At 39.6% G+C, this 22,772-nt stretch overlaps 1 protein-coding gene across 1 annotated transcript in view; it reads right to left on the reverse strand.

Moving 5' to 3' along the window:
• LOC137993575 (spectrin alpha chain, non-erythrocytic 1-like) overlaps nt 1-22,772 on the reverse strand; it is a 38,285-nt gene that overhangs the window by 5,810 nt on the left and 9,703 nt on the right. Inside the window, exons 13-55 of the mRNA XM_068839514.1 lie at nt 22,490-22,723; nt 21,949-22,153; nt 21,340-21,382; nt 20,470-20,539; nt 20,307-20,375; nt 19,885-20,001; nt 18,028-18,154; nt 17,218-17,270; nt 16,741-16,810; nt 16,533-16,600; nt 15,980-16,129; nt 15,063-15,155; nt 14,817-14,948; nt 14,359-14,510; nt 14,131-14,245; nt 13,656-13,739; nt 13,451-13,555; nt 13,143-13,234; nt 11,857-12,001; nt 11,651-11,767; nt 11,462-11,526; nt 11,208-11,307; nt 10,854-11,002; nt 9,942-9,990; nt 8,670-8,917; nt 8,386-8,548; nt 8,143-8,227; nt 6,442-6,626; nt 6,189-6,293; nt 5,307-5,416; nt 4,775-4,873; nt 4,578-4,698; nt 4,257-4,378; nt 4,045-4,177; nt 3,327-3,425; nt 3,141-3,188; nt 2,392-2,503; nt 2,067-2,143; nt 1,786-1,922; nt 1,598-1,670; nt 1,082-1,198; nt 738-853; nt 127-190 (exon numbers count right to left, since the gene is read on the reverse strand). Coding sequence (XP_068695615.1) covers nt 127-190; nt 738-853; nt 1,082-1,198; nt 1,598-1,670; nt 1,786-1,922; nt 2,067-2,143; nt 2,392-2,503; nt 3,141-3,188; nt 3,327-3,425; nt 4,045-4,177; nt 4,257-4,378; nt 4,578-4,698; nt 4,775-4,873; nt 5,307-5,416; nt 6,189-6,293; nt 6,442-6,626; nt 8,143-8,227; nt 8,386-8,548; nt 8,670-8,917; nt 9,942-9,990; nt 10,854-11,002; nt 11,208-11,307; nt 11,462-11,526; nt 11,651-11,767; nt 11,857-12,001; nt 13,143-13,234; nt 13,451-13,555; nt 13,656-13,739; nt 14,131-14,245; nt 14,359-14,510; nt 14,817-14,948; nt 15,063-15,155; nt 15,980-16,129; nt 16,533-16,600; nt 16,741-16,810; nt 17,218-17,270; nt 18,028-18,154; nt 19,885-20,001; nt 20,307-20,375; nt 20,470-20,539; nt 21,340-21,382; nt 21,949-22,153; nt 22,490-22,723 — 4,818 coding nt within the window. The remainder of the gene's footprint in view (nt 1-126; nt 191-737; nt 854-1,081; nt 1,199-1,597; nt 1,671-1,785; nt 1,923-2,066; nt 2,144-2,391; nt 2,504-3,140; nt 3,189-3,326; nt 3,426-4,044; nt 4,178-4,256; nt 4,379-4,577; nt 4,699-4,774; nt 4,874-5,306; nt 5,417-6,188; nt 6,294-6,441; nt 6,627-8,142; nt 8,228-8,385; nt 8,549-8,669; nt 8,918-9,941; nt 9,991-10,853; nt 11,003-11,207; nt 11,308-11,461; nt 11,527-11,650; nt 11,768-11,856; nt 12,002-13,142; nt 13,235-13,450; nt 13,556-13,655; nt 13,740-14,130; nt 14,246-14,358; nt 14,511-14,816; nt 14,949-15,062; nt 15,156-15,979; nt 16,130-16,532; nt 16,601-16,740; nt 16,811-17,217; nt 17,271-18,027; nt 18,155-19,884; nt 20,002-20,306; nt 20,376-20,469; nt 20,540-21,339; nt 21,383-21,948; nt 22,154-22,489; nt 22,724-22,772) is intronic.

Genomic DNA, 22,772 nt, shown 5'->3' on the forward strand with positions numbered 1-22,772 from the left:
AAACCGTCTAAATGAAGGAGATAGTCCTCGGATGTTGTCGGAAGGGGGCGGCGACGAATTGTCAGGCACTTATCGCATGAACTACCTAAACATCTTAATGCTTTTGTCTTGGGACAAAATACAAACCTCGATTATCTTCTGCAGATTTTCCCACGTATCCTCAAGAGCTTCCATAGTGAACCACGTGTATCTAAAAGGTAAATGATTTCACATGAAAAGCTTGCTTTCAATTTGCGGTTTCCTGCAATACGTTGTCTTTTCGACGGTACAATGAATGTTCCCAAGAAAATGGGAATCCTTTCCCACTCTTCCCTTAAGTTTTGTATGACCTTTTGCGCAGTTAATGAAAGGACACTATATCCTCGAGTAGACAGGAAGAGGAAGAGCCGGGGAATAACAAGATTCCTAAATTTGTGTATTAACTACGAGACGACCGTTGCTACGTGAACGAGAGTGCATTTCGTGATTTATGGGCACGGGTAATATTTTGAAAGTTCTCAAAATTGCAAGAGTGCAATTTGAGAACTTTAAAAACATCACGAGTGACACGAAATGCAAGTGCAAGTTCATACGATTTTTTATTAATTATTTACTCAGTAAAAGCACTCTACGCATCTTCCGTATTGCACCATACAACCTATTTATGCATTTGTCATCGACCAATCAGAAACACGATATTCTGTTGCGTATATAATGGAGGGATCTGAACTCGAGACAAAGTTTAATCGGCTACTTACGGGTTGATAGAGACATTGTAACTCTTGATTTGTCTATCAAGCTTTCTGAGCATCATGATGTCATCTTCAGCTTGATCCAGGGAGCCACGAAACTCTGCATGCCCATCTTGCAAGGCCTAGCAAATTATAAAAGGAAGGAGAGAGGTTCTATCGTAAGTAATATTAACTGACAACATTATCGTAGCAGCAGTAAGAACCGTGTAGTCAACATGACGTCATACAAACTGGAGAAGGCCATGCTTGAAAATCGCAAGCTCGTTTCTTATGCAAAATGCCTTTAAGTCAAGCACTCAATCCATACACCGCCTAACAAAATACCATTGACCAGAGAGCCATCAACTTACGCGTATTTCTTCAACAGAGTTGCAGCGTACAGGATCGGTGAGATCTTCCTCAGCATTCTCGAACCAGCTGTTGAAAGCAGACGCCTTCTTGGCAAACAACAAAAACAGATCTTCCACCTAAAGGAAGAGGAGACGAGACAGTTAGTGTCAGTTCTTTGACTACTACAACTATCGGAGGATCACCAAGACACCTGATGCTGGACAAGAAGAAAAACGAGTTCTAACTAATAGAGTGGTTTTCAATTGCGTGTCGAACGTAATTAGCGAATTGCGTTGGTTTTGCATTTACTTCACTCAGTGACTGACTGGTTGAAAGTTCTCGCGCCATTTTTCCAACCAAACAGAAGTGAAACCAAAACAAATCGTGGCTTGCGCGTGTACATTTTCGAGTTTTGATTGGTTTACTGGATTGTCTTCGTCTTTTTTTATTGGCCAAAGTAATTACTTTGGTTTTGGTTTTACGACAATCCATTGAAACTCGCTCTAATAAACACCGTAAGACCATGCTACACTAACCTTTTTGTATTGATCCTGTGCATGTTGCAGACGTTCTTTCCGGGTCCTAGAGTCTTCCAATAACTGTTCCCACCTGGATAAAACAACAACAAAGTTCAAGGTTACTAACACCTGCATGCGTACTGTCTTGAAGCCTCTACGGAACGTCACAACAAAGCACCCAATCATTGAAAAGAAAATTTAGTCACCTCCTAATAAGGTCATCGTGACGTTTAATGATGGCTGCTGACTGCTCGTGTTGTGATTGGACCAGTTCATCCTTGAGTACTGTCACACGTGCAATACCTTCATTTTCAAAGGCTTGAAGTCCGGAGTCAAAAGTTTCCTAAATCAAAAAGAAACAAACGTCATTAATGTACGATATTGACAGTTAATACTGTTAGCTAAAGACATGAATAAAACTCAGTTGTAACTGACAAGGTTCAATTTCCTTTTTTTAAGAACTTATAGGTTAAAGAAGTTTGCCAACCTGTTTCGTGAAAAGAGTTTGCACTGATGACAAATCTCGTCCCAGGTCATCTGACCGAGCTATTCCTTCCTTGTCACCTGATCGATAAAAGGGAGAAAAGCAGCGTTAACACAAGATAAACGCATTTCAGGACTTCGAACAACGTTTGAGAATCTTCAAAATCTCTAAACTGCTACCCTTGGTCGTCAAGTTTTAAAATCTCGCGCCATCTTTGCGAACACACGCCCTTTGCTTCCGTGACTGGCATAATTAAATTTGAGCGATTGACTAATGGCACTCAATTGAATACAACACGCTAACAATCAAAACCAGTGTTACCACATACCAATCCATGACTCAACAACATCGGCTTTCCAGTTGAACTGTAAGAATGCTGAGTTATCATTCAGTTTGGCCTTTCGGTAAGAGGCCATCCTCTCCAACTCTTGCAATTTGCTCTACAGAAGGGAAAAACAACGATTCAAGATATGCTGTGTTTGTCAATAATCTGGAGCTTGGTTGTTAAGGAGAACACAGAATAATGTGGTTAAAAATGTGAGGGGTTGCAATAAAACAACGACAAAGAAAGAAGACGAAATAGTTGTAACAAAGACGCAAATGCTTGAGTAAAGGTGGAAGTGTTTTACGCCATCATGCTCGTTCACAGGCAAAACAAACTAAAACATAACTTGGTTAAAAACCCCAAACTGGCAGGAGACAAACAGTTGGCAATTGAAAACGGGCGTACGAGTAAAAACTGCATGGCATTCCAACGCCCTAGCCAATGGACCACATCTGCTTTCTTCCCCGATAAGTTGAAGCCATGACGGCAAAACCGCAAAGCGCCCAAGAAGCTTCCCGAGAAAAAAAAAGACAAAACAGACACGAGGAAAGATTGTTTTGTTTTGGTTCTATGGGCACTGTACTTCTCTAGGCAGGGGAGAAATAAGACTACCGAAAGAAAGAAGATTTGACGTAGGTGACTTTGAAAGCAAAAAAAAAAACAAAAAACAAAAAAACATACACCTTTAGCTAGGTTAAAACTTCACGTTAAAATAAGTTATCGCAACACTTTGGTGAAGAATCTTCTATTACCTTAATGGATGAGGTCCTGTGCTCAATCAATTCAGACTGGTGATTACCCTGAGGAAATAAATCAATTTATTAGAAGGTATTTATTTATATATTCGAAGGTCACGTCAGATAAATAGAAATTAAAGTGCAAAAACTATATGATTATTGCTTCTTGCTTTTCAAATTTACACCATGCAACAAACTCACCTTTTCAATGAGTTGGTTTCCATCATTTTCGATGTCTTGTACTCTTTCGCGGTGAACTTCAAGATCAGTTTCGAATGCTTCGTGCTTCTTTAGGAGACCCTGCAAAAAGTTTTCGGGGCATTAGTTCAGCAAGTGCATCTATTACTGAGTTTCTACGCACTCCATACATGCGGTTACAAAACTGACCCTTGACCGAGTGTGGCGCAGCAGGCAACCGAAAACATAACGCAATGTAGCAGGCTCTTCTCTTATCCTGCCAAAAACACCCTACAGGACGTCCTGTTACTGTTGCATATCGCCACTGCGAACACTCCATACGTGAGCCATACGACTCTGATGAGAGGTGCATTGAGAAAACAAGGCTTAGGAAACTCACTAGAGTATCGCCCTAGCGGTCTATGTCTTCTATTAGCGCCCGCCTAAATAAGCAAGAATTCAGGTACAAAGACAAATCTCTACCGAAATTTCCCGCCTTCTGGCTGCGCAAAAGTTGGGAGCGCTTCGTTTGTACGGAAGGCTTGCTTCGCAGGTTGCGTTAACACGAGAGCTTTGGAGAGCTTTGACGATTTCAATTTTAGGACACTTCACCCAAATTGCACTAAAAGAACTATAGATGGATGATTCACAAAGTATTTTCGGGAACAAAAATTGTTTTTACTGGCGCCGCCTTCGATTAGAAGGTTAAGAATCCTAATCCGTCCTCGCCAGCATAACCAACCTGTACAGCAGCCAATGTATCGCCAAAGTCATCACTTCCAACCAGAGTATTCTTTTCGTTGATCCAAGATTCTTCCTCACCGACATTCGCACTAAATTGTTGGTAAGCGAGAGACTCGTCCAGCTTGTGCTGCCTAAAGAATTAAACGAACACATTTAGTTTATAATGAATACCACAAAAGGAAACAATTGCAGATGTTTTACGCTCAATACCTCTGTTTCGCTAGACTGTTCAGCTCGTCCCAGTTCTCCTGAAGCTGATCACAACGGGCCTTGATCTCCTCAGAGCTGCTATGTCCCTCGTCAATAAACTTCTGACCACATGAAAGCACAGCCTGAAAAAACAATAAAACAAATTAAGGCCCTGAAATCTAAATTGCGACAAAACACTTCGATTATCATGAGGAAACAACCAAGGGCATTTTCTCGGATGCAATTTTCAACGCCCCGTTTAGCATTCTTCAAGTCAGTGCTAAGCGGCTATAAATTCTATGCGGTGAAAAATCGCATGTTCATTGAAATTCCTTGTCTTACCTGAATCCTCGCTTCATGATTGTTTAGCTCTGCTTCCAATCGTTGGTGTTTCTTTCGTAGATTTTGCACCCCAGTCAAGTCCTTGCCGTAATCCTCTGAGCTGGTCAACAATTTCTTCTCTCTAATGAAACAATGGGGAAAAAGCCTTAGGCCCAAATTTCGCACTGTAGTTCATTCGAAAAGCTCCTTTCACTTACTTGATCCAAGACTCCTCATCATCAACATCTCGGTAGAACTGGTGTAGAGCATTGGACTCATCCAGTTTCTTGTGGCGGTCAGTGGCCATGTCCTTAACCCTTAAATACAATGAACAACGGTTGGAAAGGAAGATACTATGCAAATGCACTTAAACTCTATTTTATAGCGGTTACTTTGATCTTTTCATTGGAAAAATCGGAAAGAAATTCAAGAATTCAAGCCACGTGGGAGTTAGTAAGCAAAGAGGGTCGCTCTCCCAGCGATTTTCCGGCTTCCAGCGCCAAAATCTAAAACATTTCGTTTTGGGCTAGTTTCCGCAATGGAGCGAAAAGGAAAGCAAGGGAAATAAGTCTTGCGGGGAAATGAGGGGGAGGGGAAAGGGGAATGGCCCTCCAACATCTTGTGGTCCCCGTTCGAAGCTTCGCTCGCCCATTTTCTATTCCCCCTGTTGCCCCACCATGGGGCCATGTCCAAGGCTACCACAATTTATAATAGGGTTGGGACTACGTTTTAAGCACAAACAAAACTCACCTGTCATAGCGTTCTGCAATACCACGGGACTTGTCTTGTAGAGAATCGGCATCAAAATGGCCAACTTCAGCAAAGTGCTGGGTCTGAGCTTGCAGATCTGTAATACGATCCTGGAATCAAGGGGAGATATGATGACGGTCCAGATGTTAGAAAATTCCCCGATAACATCTACACAGACGACGGAAGATTCTCAATTTAATCTCAAATGAATATCAACTAGATGCCGAGATCGAAAACTTAAGCACAACAGCTTTAGTCAACAATCACACGTGACGTATGATGGGGTTTATAGTTTCTTAAGAACCTTTGGTGCTGTGTCGGTGGGACAAAAATTTGGTTTTATCACGAGTTGATATCGGTAAATCAACTACGGAAAGAACGATTTAGGAGCAGCAGATGTTTCGAGCGTTAGCCCTACGTCAAAACAGCTCCCTCTGATGAAGGGATAACGCTCGAAACGTTACCTCACAAATCTTTCTTTACCTAAATCAACTCATTTGACCAAAACCAATTTTTTCACACTTGAGGTAGCCAATTAAACGAGACAACCAAAAGGCCAAGCCAGAGCCAGCATTTAGCGAAGGAAAAAACAAACGAGCAAGACATGTGCATATTTACGTTAGCCCCACTGATGGAAATGGGCCCACACAAGGACAGAGAAATACTCTGAACAGGGTTTTTCTCTGTCCTTATGTGTCAACTCTGTTGAAATATAAGTGCTACACAGCCAAAGTTTACAAAATCGTTACTCTTCCTTGTATATGCATGTTTAGTCGTGTGTGGTAATTCCAAAACAAAGTAATTTCGAAATATCTTTCGATTCTCTAATGAAAACCACTGTAAAGTTTCTCTGATGTAACACAATGGTAGCACAAAACGGACCTCATGAGCGGCAATATCTGCTTCCACAAGTTGGTGTTTCTTGATCAGATTCTGCACGCTTGCCAAGTCGCGGCCATAATCATCTTGCGACAGACTGGCCTCAACCTAAAAGAAGCAAAAAGTAAGGAATCATGTTGCTAATCTTGGCACAGAACTATGTCCTCTTGCGGTGAACCTTAAGGCAAAGTTTAAAGCTTTAATCTTAAATGTGCCCATATCATTTCAACTGAGACGATTAGACCATTAGTCTTACCTCTCCAAGCCAGAAATCCAGTTCCTTAACATTTGTGTTAAACTGTTGCTGTTGATTTGCTTCCTTTAAGTGTTGACTCTTTTCGTTGGATTTCTGCACAAGGTATTCCCACTGCTGTTGCATTTTGGTGATTCTCTCTTTCACAATCTCCTCGCTTCCAGCACACTTTCGCTGTTCAATAAGGCCTATATCGACAGAGAAAAAAGTCCAAATCTCGCCTTTTTCACCTCCTGCTTTTTAATAGGGGTCCATGAACGTTTTCTTGTCAACAAATTGAAGATTTTACAGAACCCCATATTTTGAAAAAGTTCGCGGACCTCTTTAGACAAGTTTGTGTAAACATGAGCGTTTTTACTCACCTGATAACTGTTTTAGGATATTTCGGTTTTTACGAGCAAAATTGCTCAAACCACTTAAGGGACCACTGACGCATTTTTTGGGGTGTGTTGCTAAGGATGTAATGGTTAAGTAATTTGAGTGAATTTGGCATTATTTTGGTCAGTTTCCAACTTTTGTAAGCCAATGACTCTAAATATGACGTCATCATACCACACCCATGGTCACGTGACCAATAAAAGAAAACTCTAAATTTGTCTCCGTGCTACGCAATTTGGGTATTTAACCGATGGTTTGATAATTTGTATTCGTTTTTTCATCCAGCCAAGCATGGTTTTCTTTTTATTTTGAAAAATGTTGTTTTTAAAGACATAAACGATACTCAAATACCCATAACTTTTTCAAAAAAGATGATTTAATAAAAAATCAATGCTTAGCTATATTCTGTATTTGGGGGTAAAACGGGCCATGTGAAAAAAAATTAATTCAATTTAAAACCGCCGGAAATTTAGCTTTTTTCTCAAACCGGAAGTCAGTTCGTTTACGCATGCGCAGTTGATCTGAGAACGAGCGCGAGGAAGGGCAAGGAAAAACCTTCGATGGAAACAACAGTTTGTGCGGTGACTTTTGCTTGTGAGTGGGTTTTCTTGTAAGCTCATGATATGATGACGTCAGTTACCGGAAGTAACATTTCACTTCCTTAGCAACGCGCGAAAAATCCGTCTGTGGGCCGTTAATGCTTGTTCCGAAAAAAAAAAAAAAAAATTAAATAACGTTCAACGATCACCTCGTTGACCTGAAAAAATGAAATCACGAATTAAGGGAACCTTGATGAAGGAAGATCGTCCGGCTGAGAGAAGTCCCGAGAACGACCGCTGTTGGTGACATCGACTCATATCTCGACGTCCTGAGTGGAAGTCATCGTTAGAGTCAAGTGACTTCCGCTTGGGTTGCTGGAGCGTCAGTGATTGTAACCAACAACACTCTTTCGCAGGACTACTTACTCTTGCCCAGACTACGGAATGCTCCCAGCAGGTGCCAAACCTGCCAGCGACTACTACACTGTAGTACAGATGGTATACAACTGAGCTAATGCCTATGGGAGGCTAACAAAGAGATCGTCCATTAATTAAACTACTTTCAAATTACATACGTCTCACATAGTGCGAAGACTGAAGTGTTCAAGGTTGGCACTTATCGCAAATGTCATGAATTCCTACTCAGAGGTTCCAAGATGTATCGTAACGAGCCCTACAATTGTAGTCTTTCGTGACAACATTGGTCGAGTATCCACGTACAAGTACAAAGGATCTGCAAACGATTTGCGCCATATCATGCCCCTCGTAACCAGAACGTTTTACCTACCTTCTGCCAGGTTGAGGGTTTCTAGGACTCTTTCTTGATTGGCTGAAACTTCAGCTTCAAAAGCTTGGTGCTTTTGGAACTTTGACTGAAATAAAAAATTAAAAAAAGGAAAATTTAGAGTTGCCCAAAACTAGAAACTTAAATAACACGCCTCATTATGATCAAAATTGCCGAAGAAAATAAAAAAAAGTTTAACCCTATTCGCAACTAAAAAATGTTCAATGCAAAAAGTTGGGGCCCTACCTGCAAGTTAGTGGGATCCTTGTATGATTCATCCAGAACGGTCTGTAATTTTTCACTGACCCAGGCTTCAATGTCTTCAGCATCACGGCTAAATTGTTGAATGGTTTTCGATTCGCCCAGCTTGGAGCGGCGCTCAACGAGAGCAGCTTTAAGTGTTGCCCACCTGTGATCGAAAACGGAGAAATTTTAACATTAATTCATGTGTGCGACCATGTTCACGTTGTACGGTAAGTTATGGATCGCGTTTTCTCAATTTTCGTTTTCGCACGGGGATTGTCCAATACCTGGCCAATACAGCAGCAATCCTCTCTGCAATGGCTGGGGAGTCATAGTGTTCGTTATCGATGAGCCTGTCGGCGTTATCCTTCAGAGCGTTGATCTTCACATCCTGAACTGCAAGTGTCTTGGTGAAGTCCTCGTGTTTCTTAATAAGAGCTTCGGCGCCTTCAGCTGCTCCAACGTCCTCGCTCTGGATGATGGCTTCGCGGGTGGCCATCCACTGCTCTAATTGCTCGGCATCACGGTTAAACAACTGGCGGAATATTAAAATATGAGAAAGCGGCGATTAGAGCGGTTTTCAAATGACTGTCGAAACTAATTACGCGATTGGAATTGCTGCGCTTAGTGATTGGTTTAAACATCTCGCGCCAGTTTATCAACCAATGAGAAGGAAAACCAAAACCAATCGCAACTTGAACGCGCGATTCTTCCCGCGCTTCGACCGAGTTACACGGAATTGCTACGAATCTTGATTGGCTCATTGCGCAGTTTGCACCTGTCGTAATTGGTTGTAGTAATTACTTTGCATTGGTTTTACGACACTCACTTGGCAACCGCTCTATTTAGGAAACGTTCAACCGGTGTTTAAGGAAGTCTTTCGGGGCCTTAAGACCTACGACAGCGACGTTGACGAAAACATCAACTCCAAATATAACTTTGTACAATCGTAGGTCAGGGAAATTATGGCATTTCCTTCACGTCGTAAAATATGGGCAAAGTATCCCAAAACTAAATTGGATACGAGCGGTTTGTGAGTAAAAGATAGATAACGAAAGTTTCACAACAGTATGCTCGAGTTGTCGTCAAAACCACAAATTCACAACTTTCACGTCGTTGTTATGTAGAGTACCGCAAAAAATATGCGCTGAAATCCGTCCTGCACGTTGAACTCTTTTAACCGATGTTCACACGTAGCCGTCGTCGTTTTTTTTAACAACTCTATTATCATTTTGGCCAACTCTAGAACATTAAGGTAATTCATTGCTCAAAACAGTCACGGGAAGCTAAGGAATGTGCAACGGGAAAGCAATCTTCACTTGAAGCAACTTAGTTCAAGAAAGTTTTCGAGGAAGAATTATTGTTGATAACTACATTCGACTTTGTTCAAATAACCGGCCCTAAATTCTTTAAATTAATCTCATCCACAGTTGGTACAAGGACTTTCCATGACTTTTTTTTGACGAAACCAAGATTTCATTCTAAAGGATTTATGCCAAACTGATCTATTGTTTGGAATAAACGAGTATCTTTACACATTCTGCAAGTGGAAAGCTCACCTGTAATTCCAAGCACTCGTCCAGTCTTTGTTTTCGTGCCGCCCATGCTCTACAAGACAACAAAAACATTTTATAAACAGGAATGTTTCCAGAAGTTGCCGACATCTATTCTTTTACATGTAATGGCCAAGAAGACTTTATCATAACATCTGTCACTCAAAATAATTTACTGCTTTCTTCTTTTTGCTTCGCTACATCTCTGCAGATACACAACATAATTTTTCTACAATTTGGCTGCGACGACCACATAACTTTATGAATACTTTTCCCTGTTATGTTATGTAAGAAAAATCACCTCTAAACTCCCTAAAGAACATGCTAACAACAAAAAAGGTGCACATCATTCACTTGATAGATCGATATATATATTTTTTTTTACTGGGAAAGCCCGAGGTTAAATTTCGGCTTCGTTTTTATCGCAGTAAGTTAAATTTACACTCAAGTTTATAAAGCGCATGCGCGAAGTTAACCAAAGCGCACACGTAGCTTGGTTGTGTAATGGCTGATTGATCTTTCATAACGCATGCGCGAAGTTTAAGCCAACGAGCAGTCGTAACGTTGAACGAAAATGGTGTCGTTGAAGTAAGCACAAATATGGTGTCTAATAAGCTCAAACCACATACAAATGCACACACCGTTCACGGCATACCCACAATAAAAGATGACAAGCGTTTTCAGAACGGGACGGTCTTTGAACTGAACACGAGATCACTCTACGAGCGAACATATTAAGAGTGAACACAACGAGAATCGTTGCCATCACTCTAACCTAATTAATGAATAATAATCTAGCCGACATCTCTACTGTATTTCTTTTTCTTTGTTTTTACGACATTAGGAAAGCCCGAGTTCAGGCAGATATGCGTCAAGTCAATTAAAAACAACAACAACAATGACACATTCAGGTCTTACTTTTCCAGCTCTTCTCGCTCATTGGCCATTGTATCCAACTTCTCGCGGATGTCAGGACTGGCATAATGTTCCTTGTCGAGTAAATCTTTGCCAAAGTCCTCAAAACTTTGGAAAGTGCTGTCTCGTGCATCAATCTCAGCTCTGTGTTCCTGTTAAGATTTGCAGTAATTTTTGAATCGTTCTACTCAATGTCCCGAATTATAAAGACAAACGGTGATTGTGGAAAACCGCAAATTTCCATTTAAAATAAATAAACAAACATGTTGATTTTAATGTGTGTGATCTGTGAATTTTAAACAATAGAAATAAGTCAGAATAATAATAGTAATGACACGATAGGTTCTCTTATCCTACCTGGTGTCTATCCAGCAAGGCCTCTGCACTTGCAACATCCTTGGCAAGCTCATCTGATGTCACAAGGGCCATAATACCATTGATCCATGAGGTAAGATCTCTGAAATGAGTAACGAAAACAAATCAAATCTGCTGGCTTTGAGAGGAGAAACTGCGAGTAATTGGTGGAATATGAGCACACTACGCTATCATGAAAAACCTTTTTCATTGCTGGTGGAACATTGTGAGGCAGGGCTAAGGAAGTCTGCGCTTACCTAAATTCATTGAGGAAGTGGAAGTAATCATAAGAGTCTCTCAACTTGCCCTTTCTTGCCGCAGCCTAATATTGATAATAACAGTAATCATTAATTTAGAGAACATTATCACTTTTATATGCGAGAAACATCAAAGGATTGTTCTGTGCACCATCCAACAACTAATAGTGCTTGTCACGAACTCCCAACCTGTTCCCGAAGATTGGCCCAAGCTTCTTCCAGCTCGTGTCTCTTCCATTCAATATCTTGTGCGGCATTTGGATGACTTGAGGTCAGTTTGGCAGCTTCAACATTTAGCTCACGAACCTGAAAAAAAATCAAGGGAATGATTACCTTTGTTTTCAATCACACAGATATTACAAAAAGAAAAGTCTACTTATTTATTTACTTCCTACCTTCTCTTCTAACGCAGCCAAATCTCGCTCCAAAACTTCATGCTTTCTCTGCAATGCCTGAACACTGGCCAAATCTCTGCCATAGTCCGATGTTGACAGGGCTGTGTCTTTCTCAGAAATCCATGATTTAGTATCATCAGCATCTCTGTAGATTAAATAATACAATTAGAGAACAAAAATACAGCAGACAATTAACTTGAGCTTGTAGATATTGGGCAAAAGTACTGCACAATGGTCCACAATGCCCAAAATGTCATTAGGTGGTGACTACAGGCTCACACAGCCTGGACAGATGCTATTGTATACTTTGAAACACCGCACCAGGAACTTGCACACATCTTGTCAAAATCAACACTGACTGTACAATTAAAAAAGATACCACACATCTTGTTGCCAATGGCAAGTCTTTTAAAGCTTAACACATCTTCCCTCATTGATCTCACGAATGAAATCCTTTCACAGACTCACCAAGTATTTCTGCATTTGAGAGAATTATATTTTACAAGGAAGTCATTGCATAAAGACTTACTATGCACTAAGAAGGATTTAATATAGTTAAATGAAATTTAACATAGTTAACGACTAGGAGCTAGTCTGTGTCTTGGCCGTCTGGTAGCGTTGTTTAGCGTTTTGGTGCGTTCTGTAGTGTTTGTTATAGTTACATGGTTCACGACCGGGAGCTAGTCCGGTCAGTAGCGCCTTGCAGGCGTTTGTTAGCGTTTTTATGCGTTTGTGTAGCGTTTGCAGCACTTTTTAGGTTGTGGGAGCCCTGGGGCTGACATGGTTCAGCGGTATTCCTGCTTAGTGCATGCATTGTTGTCCAATGTGTTTGCAGCGTGTTTGTTGCTCTGTTGGCGTGGCGTGGTGAGTCGGATTAGGAGTTTAGTGGTTCTCGGCGTTCCCTCCCTCTCCCCCCCCTTTTTTTTTGTATTCTTTTTTTTTTGTGTTCTTTTTTTTTTTGTATTCTTTTCTTTTTTTGTGGGTTGTTCTTTTTTTTTGTATTTTCTTTCTTTCTTTATTTATTTTTGTTTCCACTGAGCTATCTGCCTCAAGTGTGAAGGGTGCCTTAGGGGGCCTGGCGCGGGGGGCTCGTGGCTTGGTTGCGGGTTGGGCAGGCCAGTCGGGTGTTCTAGCGCCTTGGGGATGTGACTGCGGTTGCAGCCCCCAGGCTTCCTGGGCACCTACCCTCCACTGGCGACGTGGGCGTTAACAAATAGTTGCCTTGTTTAGTTTTTCCCATTTCACATCCACTCTCCAGTTAAGTATTTTGTTTTATAACTACATACCTGTGGAATTTCTGGATTTCCTGAGCATTATCAAGATTCTCCTTTCTCTGTTCTGACATAGTCACCAAATTTCTCCACTTTTGATTTAGTCTCTGTGTATGTGAAATGACACATGAGCAATATGGAAATGCTTGACTTTATTTGACTTCATAAAGCTGTTGATTCTGGGTGCAGGTAGGTTAAGCTTGACTTATGGATTACATGAAAAATTAATACATTAATTTTATCTAATCAGGTCCAGACAACAGGTCATATAATTTTTTATTACATCAGTTTCCTCTCTAGTCTCCAATACCTCACTTCATTACCTCAATCATTTCATGGATCATCTCATATTCTGTGTAGTGTTCAACTTTAAGTTTCTCAGCATGCAAAGTCAGCTCCCTGATGCGAACTTCTTTGGAAATCATATCCTACAAGAAGATTGCAATTCATCATAAGAAGGTTTGTTGCATGAGAATAGACCAAAAGTGATAACCACTTCTACATTTATGGGTCCAAAGCACAGGTAACCTTCTCAAAATCATCAAACTTCTTCCGTTGTGCTTCCACATGCTCATAATCCTTTCCAACCTCCTCTGAAGTCACAATGACTTCCTAAAAGGTAAAACACAACTCGTTATCAAAACAACAACAATAATTATTATAATAATTATTATTTATGCTCCTTACTGTGTGAATGGGATAGAACACAATTGAAGTTGGGGATACTGAGAAGCTATTCTGAGAGCAAAGTCTCCTTTGATCTTCCCAGTCTTTCTAGATAAGTAGGAAAAAGGAAGGAAGGTCTTCCTTCCTCTTCTCGACTATCTAGGAAGATCGAAGGCGACTCTGCTACCAGGGTACTGAGAAGCAACCCTTTTGGATAAAAAATTCTTTCCTCAATTCATTTTTAGAGGTTCACTGTCTTGCTGAATCCGGGTAACAGCTAAGTCCTTGGGAGGTATTTCAAAAGGGACGTTTAGGATGACAGTTTAACGTAACAGACCTTATCATTGATCCAAGACTCCAATTCATGAGCATCACGCAGGAGAGAATATCGCTGAATGGAGTCCTCTAGCTTTCTCTTCCGGTCTTCACCTTTGTCCATCAAGTCATTATACCTGTTTTGAAAAATGAGCCTTTAAAAATCATGTCCCCAAATTGACTTTTGTAATGGTTAAACAAGTGAGGGGAAATAATTTCTGTTCTTAATTTTTTTGGAGGAAATACTCACTTGACATCCAAAGCCTGCTGTCGCTGAGCGACAGAATCAACCTCAGGGGCTTGTGTCAGTAGCTCCTGTGAGGCTTTGTGTGTGTCAATTCTCTTGACATATGCTGCAGGTACAAACCCTTGTCTATCATTTGTTTCAACTTTCCACCAGTCCTGCAAATTATTACAAAAAGCAATATTCTCAATGACTCTTCTTCTGTCACAAAAAAAGACTGGATTCACAAGAGTTTATTCACAAGATAATTCTGTGTGTCAAAAGGGACCATAACGGGATACAACAGTACTGTCAGAATTTATTGTTTTCAATAAGTTGTCTAAAGCTTATTCTTTTGATCCAGGGAGACAGTGCATGTGTGTTTGTGCATCTCTAACACAACAACGTGCACTGACAAAAAAATTTATAGTCACTCACATCTGCTTCACTGCCTTCACATAATTTTTTTTGGCTAGCCAGCTTACCTTATTGCTTGCATTCAACAGCGTCAGAATGTCTCCCTTCTCCATGGAGACTTCCCTAGCAGTCTTTTCTTGATAGTCATATAGAGCAACCACACATTCCTTGTCAGAGATGTCAGGTACATGAGCCATGGGCTGTAAACATATTAAAATATTCAAATTTCTTAGTGGACACAATCCTTTTAAAGGATAATTTGGACACATTGTTCATTGGCCCAATGAAAAGTTGATTTTGCTACATTTTCTTACCTTGCAGTGTTGGCTTTGTTCTCGAAGGCCATCAATAACAGTAACATAGGCCCTCAAGTCAGACATGATGGCAATGTGTTTGGTCAGTAGTGCCTGATGAAAAAAAGAAAAAAATGAAAATAATAACCAAAACAACAACAAGCCATGGATGGAGAACCTTGGAAATGGAAAGCAAGGCAGAGATTATGCAAAAGGTATGTATCTTCAGTTGGTAACAGGATAGATAATTTGATGGGTCTAGAATATCTGACATTAGGGACCTTTAGATTCTAGGACGAGGACGAGAACAAGTACGAGTTTTGACTTCTAGTTTCTAGCGAAAATACTTTCAAAATTTATAACCCGTACGATTAATCTTACTCTTTGTTAGCAGAATAGGTTGGTCAGTTATTCCTATTGCTGTTACCTGGGCCTTTTTGCTGATCGCAAAATGCCAAAAGTGCTACCCTGTTGTTGACTTGTTTTGACACGACAACATTTTTGCAAAACCTCGCACTAAAATGACGACAGTATCACGTTTTTCCCGCCAAAATGACGCTAGTTAGCGCATGCTCACTGTTGTTCATTGAGAAAATCTCGTACTCGTAGTCGTTTTCGTCCTAGAATCTAAAGCTCTTTATTGTAAGGTGACCAGCAGCTTGATGGTCAAGTTGTTTTTCATGTCTCTTGCTTCATGTTTAAATCCTGTTAATTTCCTTATTTACATACACAAAACTTCAACTTTTTCATAACAGGACTTTTCCTACCATGCAGTGTTGTGCAATTACCACAAAAATCTTTGTTATAAATTATGTTTGAAACAATTGTTAGATATTTCTGTACACAAACTAGAGAAATCAGGCAAACATTACTCAAATGCATTTGAATGGTTTGAGTAAGAAATGTATGCATTTGATCATTTGCTTTGGCCCTCTAACCTGAGCACTGTCCTCGTCTTTGCCATAGTCATCACTTGTGACAATTGGTTCTTTCTCCTTTAACCAGGACTCAGCCTCCGCAACATCAGCAAGGTACTGCTGTGCTTGGAGAGAATCATCTAGGTGGCCCTTCCTTATTGCTGCTTTTTCCTGAAATTAAAGGATACCCTTTTCAACTTGTAAACATAGACCTGATCTAGAAAAAGCTTTAAATACATCAAAAATTAATTTGTATGTTGCCAATAACTGATTATCTCCTAACTGAATGCCACTAATTATTAATACTCTCTTGTCAAGAAGTTATTGAAATAGCCCTTTTTCAGGCAACATGGACTTAACTCAGCAGAATACCTTTTTCCACATTGCATGCAAAACTCCAGTTCAATATGCATAAAAAGAAGCATAATTGTTTTTATTAGATTTTTTTTACAAGTTTTGCAGTGTCAGATGTCAGGAAATAATACTCAAAATTATTGATAATTATTGTGAGAATAACCACTTGCAAGAGAGTTATTACTGTCATGTTTTGCTTTATAAGACGGCTGTTTCAAACCTTGAAATCAAGCCACTTCTGATCAAGTTCATCAATCTTCTCTTTGATTTCATCGGCAGCAAAATGGCCTTAAAATAAAACCAAGAAAACATAAGAATTTTAGACATGTTGCACTATGATAGTTCACATACTGCTCCAAAAACAAAGTAACTTTTTACATAGCCTAAGTCTTAAAATTTAATGTAAATTTGGAATCTTTTTTTCATACCATTGTCAATCATCTGAACACCATTGTCACACACAGCTCTGATGCGTGGCTCGTGACCAGCGATTTCGGTCTGAAAAAGTGTTGAAGATAATTAGTCATATGTGCAGGTTCAATCATCAAAACGTCTTAACACAGATCATTGATTATTAATGATAAAAAATATCAAGTTTGAATATGTAAAGATGTTTATCTCTGTTATTTCTGCTCTCATGAAAAAGAGCGAGTCATCAACCAATTATTTGACTTCAATTAGAATGCTGAATCACAGAAACTAAATCCTTGTTATTTTTATTGATATTATAAATTTTATATCATGATGAACCATCTTTCCCAGTCTGAACGAAATTGTGTTACAAGTTTGTGTGTAAAAGAAATACCGGTATGTCTCAGAGTTGTACCCTCTTTGAGAATTCAGGCTTTCATCTCGTACCTGCATGAAATATACAGTGAGAATGAAAAAAAAAAAGTTTCTCTAACCATCAATGCCTGGTGTTTCTTTGATAGATTCTGGGCTCCAGTCAGATCACGACCTGAAACGATTGAATTTGGGTAAAGTTATCATCAAAGTTCTGCACACTTGTTCATCTGTGACTTACAGTGTGTATAAGTGCTAATAGTTGAACCCCTAATGTACCAACGTTTTTTTTGACACAAGTAGATCACCACCATTTTGCGAGATGGGACCCATTTCATCTTGTCTTACAAGATAATCACAAAAACCGAAGGACCAGCAGCAAGAGTTGGCTTCCGAAGCTTTTCAGTATGCTGTAGACAGAGCAAGTGTGCTTGGTGAATCATGACTTGACCCATAATTCTTATCATTCGATTAAAGAACGCCCTTTGCCTGGATTTATGCATGCACTGTAGTTGTTGATCTTTCCAGCACAAAATGGTCTTTAAAACTTTGTTGGATATCATTTAACAAACAGTTTATGCTTGTCATTGCCTGTTTGCTTTTAAGATGAATGTCGTATAATTTGCAGGTACCTTTTACAAAAGAAAGATATCAAGTGAATTCAAAATGATAATGTAAATATTCAGAGTTTGAGAGTTCAGTGAAATTTAAAATGCATGCATATTTTGGTAAAGGAATGATCTGAGTCTCCTCAACATATTTAGAATACAGTGTCTGTCATGCTAGCTTTGTATATCTTAGAAATAATTGAACTATTTCAAACACTTGTCAGCAGGATTTCTACAAACAATAGAAATGAAGTTCAGGTTTGAGAAAATTTCTTCTTTAAGACAATGATTGCTTGTAGTGTTATTAACGGCACAGCAGCATACCTGTGTTGGTGGATGAAGCAATTGGTTCTTTTTCCCTGATCCACGCTTCTTCATCTTCCACATCATGATGAAATCGTTTCAGTCTCTCTGCATCTGCAAGTCTGGCTTTGCGGGCTTGAAGTGGGGCCTGAAAGTTCAGATAAAATGAAGGAAGAATGATATTACTACCAACAAACAAATCATGGTGGTATTTTTAGCACTGAGCATTGGGTGGTTCCAGCCAAACCCCACCATGCAAGGAATTTGAAATTCTGAGGGGTGGGGGGTGGCCAGAGGCCATGGAAATTCCAGAGGGGAAGGGGGGTTGATTGATAAAAATCACTTTCCAAGGGGTTAAATTCGAACTGAGTATGAAAATTGCTACTTGCTGATCTAGTAGATCATTTTTGAAGAAATAAATAAGTTTAACCATATAATTTATGATTATTTCTTCACCTAAATCCGGTTTTCGTTCTTCCAAAAGCATTACATATGCAATCCAAAGGAATTGGGCCGCTGTCATGCCAACAAAAACTTGACTTGTCACATACGTAACAGATGTGGTTACTAGCTACGTTTCTTTATTGATCTCCGTGTCATGCCAGTCGATCAAAAAACAGTACAACCGTGAAAGTTTTGCTTCAAGAAGCAAAAAGTATACAATGTAACAATTTTAGAATCTAGAGTTTTTATTCGTCTTTTCGTTTCCCCTTGATTTTGTGATTGAAAGCTTGATATATTCGCAACCGTATTTACAATGAAATGTCATCAACATTACGGCCATGGAGACAGCTACCCGCAGTTTGGGAAAAATTCGTAAGCTTGCACATCAAGGTAAACTGACAGATACAAATTTATCTCTTTCATTTTAAGGGATAAGCAATATTGTGTAGTTTGGATTTCTTTGCAAGTAGTCTACTCTGTTTCAACTTGAGACTGCTCAATAAAATTAAATGAAAACCATAGCGTAACCACAATCGGCGTCATTCTTTACTTTGATAATCTTTTTTTTCTTTTTAATAAACTTTTCCAGAGGGGTTGGGGGGTCTTTGTCTTACTTTGTGGAAATTCCGAAGGGGTGGGGTCATCAGTTCCTTTCAAATATGGAAAATCCAGGGAGGTGGGGGTCCTAAGTGAAATTCCCTCTGTGGTGGGGTATGGATATTTTCTGGAACCACACATTGCACAGTAACCCTTTCCAACCCAAGATGATCTTACTCATACATGGGAAGCCCCTTAGGAGTGCTTAGAATGAACTGAGTATATCGAGATGCACAATAACAGTAGTAGGCACCGCCCTTAAGAACTTGTAAGCAGGCATGAAAACATCCACGCAGAGTCATTTTCTTGACAAATTTGACTTCTCTTGGTGATTTTTTTTGGAGAATGAATATTAAGCAGTTCAGCATCCTTTATCAAGGACCAAAAATCTGGAACTCCTTGCCTGTTTCACAAATTAGTTCACCAAGTATTTCTGTTTTTAAAGGAAAACTGAAGGATTATGTTGTTGAAAGATGATTTACCATTTAAGTTTTATGTTGTATTTGCTAACTCTATACTTTGCCGTATATACATGTACGTTGTAATTATTCAAGGAAGCCTGTTTAATATAAGCTCCACACTTTGCTAGGCTTCCTTGTCACACCAATCTTTATTTATAATTAACAACTTTTGATCAGTGCTGTGTTATGTGTGATTACATGAATGAATTAAAAAAATAAAATAAAATAAAATAAAAATTATCTTCTAAAAGCAGCTTATAACATTACTGTTATTTGCTTCTTCATTTTCATTGCAAGTACTTCACCAGTAAGAGTCTAGATAAAGGTTAGGTTAACCCAGAAGAAATTAAAAGGGATATTGATTGCACTACTTTACCTGCAGCTGTTGATATCTGGCATTCAATGTTGCTTTCTTGGATACAATGGAAGGAGCATCAAAGTGGTCAGCTTCTTGAAACAGATCAGCCTGGGCATTGACGACCTCAATCTTTTCCTAAAGAACAGTACAAGGGATGTAAGAGATTATTTAATGAGACCCACATGTATGTAACTTGTTGAGTAGCTAGTTGATATAGAAGGTTAATGTTATTCAAAGCAAGCTTATAAAAAAGAAACAATCAATACCATGGCTTCAGTCTGGAATTTGCTTGAACAGTATCCCAAACTGCCAAATTAGAAACATGGTTGAGCTAAAATACGTATAGTTGGCATCACGCCTGGCTGGTGACAGTAGGGCATGCTTGATCCACCTTTTTTTAAAATCAAAATGCATTAAATTAATCAGAAGAAGTTACTTACTGCTCGAGCAATAACATCACCCTCAATCATAGCATGCTTCTTTTGGAGATTCTGCACACTGGTCAGATCCTGCAGTTGTGAGAAACGTTTCATTAGTTACAGAAAAAAGAAGATCCTAAGATCCTAACAAGTTTAATCTTGTCGATCATGGTTTTAGCTGTACCTTTCCAAGATCTTCCACAGCAAGGAGGTTTTCAACTTCTGCAAACCAGATTTCAACATCTTCAGTAGCACTGAGAAGGAAAAAAAAGGGCAACCATCATTGTTAGATTCTCATAAATGGCCATTATGCAAGAAAAGGATACATTGTCTCTACACGCCCATGAGACAGCTAACAACATACAAACTGAAAAAGGAAACAACTTTCATCGATAATCTGATTTACAATACTAGTCTCACTAGCCTCACTCTCAAGCAACATTTCTTTTGTATTTTGTCCATGCAAACGAGGCTAGTGAGTCTAATTAGCACATAAACAAAAGAACATTTTTTTGGCCGCCATTTATGCATTCGGTCTATATATTTGAAGTGTGGGTTATACTTTACTTATAGACTAAAGAGAGAAGTGACCCTCTGAGCTCGACCTCCGTCTTATTCCATCAATGTCAGTTTCAACTTTCCTCTGATCCATGTAGCTGTAGCTCTGAATACCCATAAAACAGAGCCTTGACAGAGGAAAGGGGGAGGGGAGGGGGGGTAAAAGGTGTGCACCAAGGGCCACAAGTTTATCGGTTCGCTGGCATGTGTTACCTTCATAAAATAAGGACCTTTACCTTTACATTTAGCTTTGCTATTGCCTCTTATTGACAGCTGAAAATTTTAGGTGGTTCAATGGGATTTAAACCAATGACCTCTGCCACGCAGGTGCAATGCTCTAACAACTTAGCTTCGTAAGGCTCACAAGGCTAAAATATATATCTGTTGAAACTATATAGTGGAAACGACACTTAACAGTCTCAAATGAGTGGTGCAAGTCCCAATGATTTTGCATCATCACTGGCTTTACTTTCAAAATAAGAAGTACCAAACTGACCGATTGAACTGTTGTTGCTGAGCTGCTTCCTTCAATTTCAACCCTGAAAGAAAATGACGGAAAATAAAATGCAATGTTTGAAATCCTTTTAAATACCATTTCAGCTGTAACTATAACTTAATGACTAAATTCCAGTTTTCAAGGAAGAAAATTTAAACAAAAAAAAAAAACGTTTAAAAAGAACTAAGGTATTTACAAGGCTTAAAAAATTTGAAAGTAAAAACACCGAAGGTCTTCTACTCAGTTCCTACAAAGTACTGTAGATGGAGACTGCTCACACGGCTGGGAAATACTGGCAACGATAAGTCTCCATGCAGCATGGGAGACAGGCACCTACCATACTGAAGAAAACAGTGGAAAGGGGGGGGGGGGGTGGCTGAAGGGGGATGGGGAATGGGGACATGACAGCTAAAAATGCTCCACAAAAACCCTGTTTCTGCTACACAAACACAACACTATGGTTAAGTCAAACAGGATATAAGTGTGAGAAACCATGGTTAATGCACCGTCCAAACAAAACCGCTGACCACAGCTGGCACATAAGCACAACCTGTTGTTAAAACTGTTAAATTTCATTCAAATGCATGAACTAATCTCTATTTTTCTAACCTTTGTCCTTCGACTTGTCAAACAGATGGGCCCACAGTTTATGCAACTCATCAAGTCTCTCGCGGATCTGATCTGAAGCATAGTGTTCATCACTAATCAACTGTTCTCCAGTGTTATCCACAGCATCGAGCCGACTTTGATTGGCATTAAGTTCTGCTTCAAATGCTTGGTGCTTCTGGTTTTTGCCTTGAAGATTGGTTGGATCCTGATACATTAAGGAAAGGATAATCAAAAAATAATAATAATATAGGCATGTGAAGGTCCATTTGCTCTGTTTACCTGGGATGAGTCATTGTCCTTAAACTCAACTGTCATGAAATCCATGAGCTGCTGTAACAGCAGTTCAACAAAAGGTTAAAAACCCATTCTCTATCGTCACTTGTAAATCCACTCAAAAATTGTCCCCCTTAAGACATTTTTCTACCCAAGAAGACCTTCAAGGGAAAAATATGGCAACATTTTCTGGTATGTTGGTGTGTATCCATTGTAAAAATTTGTACATTTTGGTTAACAATAGGGAGACTCAGAAATACTTTCCCACCTTGTAGGACTCATCACAAGCAATCTTCAGTTTTTCAGTAATCCAACTCTTGACTTCGTCAGCATCTCGTTCAAACTGTTGCAACTTACGAGACTCTTCTAGCTTAGCCCGACGAGCCTTTGACAATTCCTCAATATTTTGACGCCTTTCCAGGATGCCGTCTCTCTTGTCACGCACCTCATCAGAGGCGTAATGATTACTGTCAACAAGGCGGTTGGCATATTCATCAATGCTCTGAAAGAAACCATTGTGAATGGATTATTACCACAAGAAAGCCATTCCA

The sequence above is a fragment of the Montipora foliosa genome, chromosome 2 (assembly GCF_036669935.1).
Source record: "Montipora foliosa isolate CH-2021 chromosome 2, ASM3666993v2, whole genome shotgun sequence".
NCBI lineage: Eukaryota > Metazoa > Cnidaria > Anthozoa > Scleractinia > Acroporidae > Montipora > Montipora foliosa.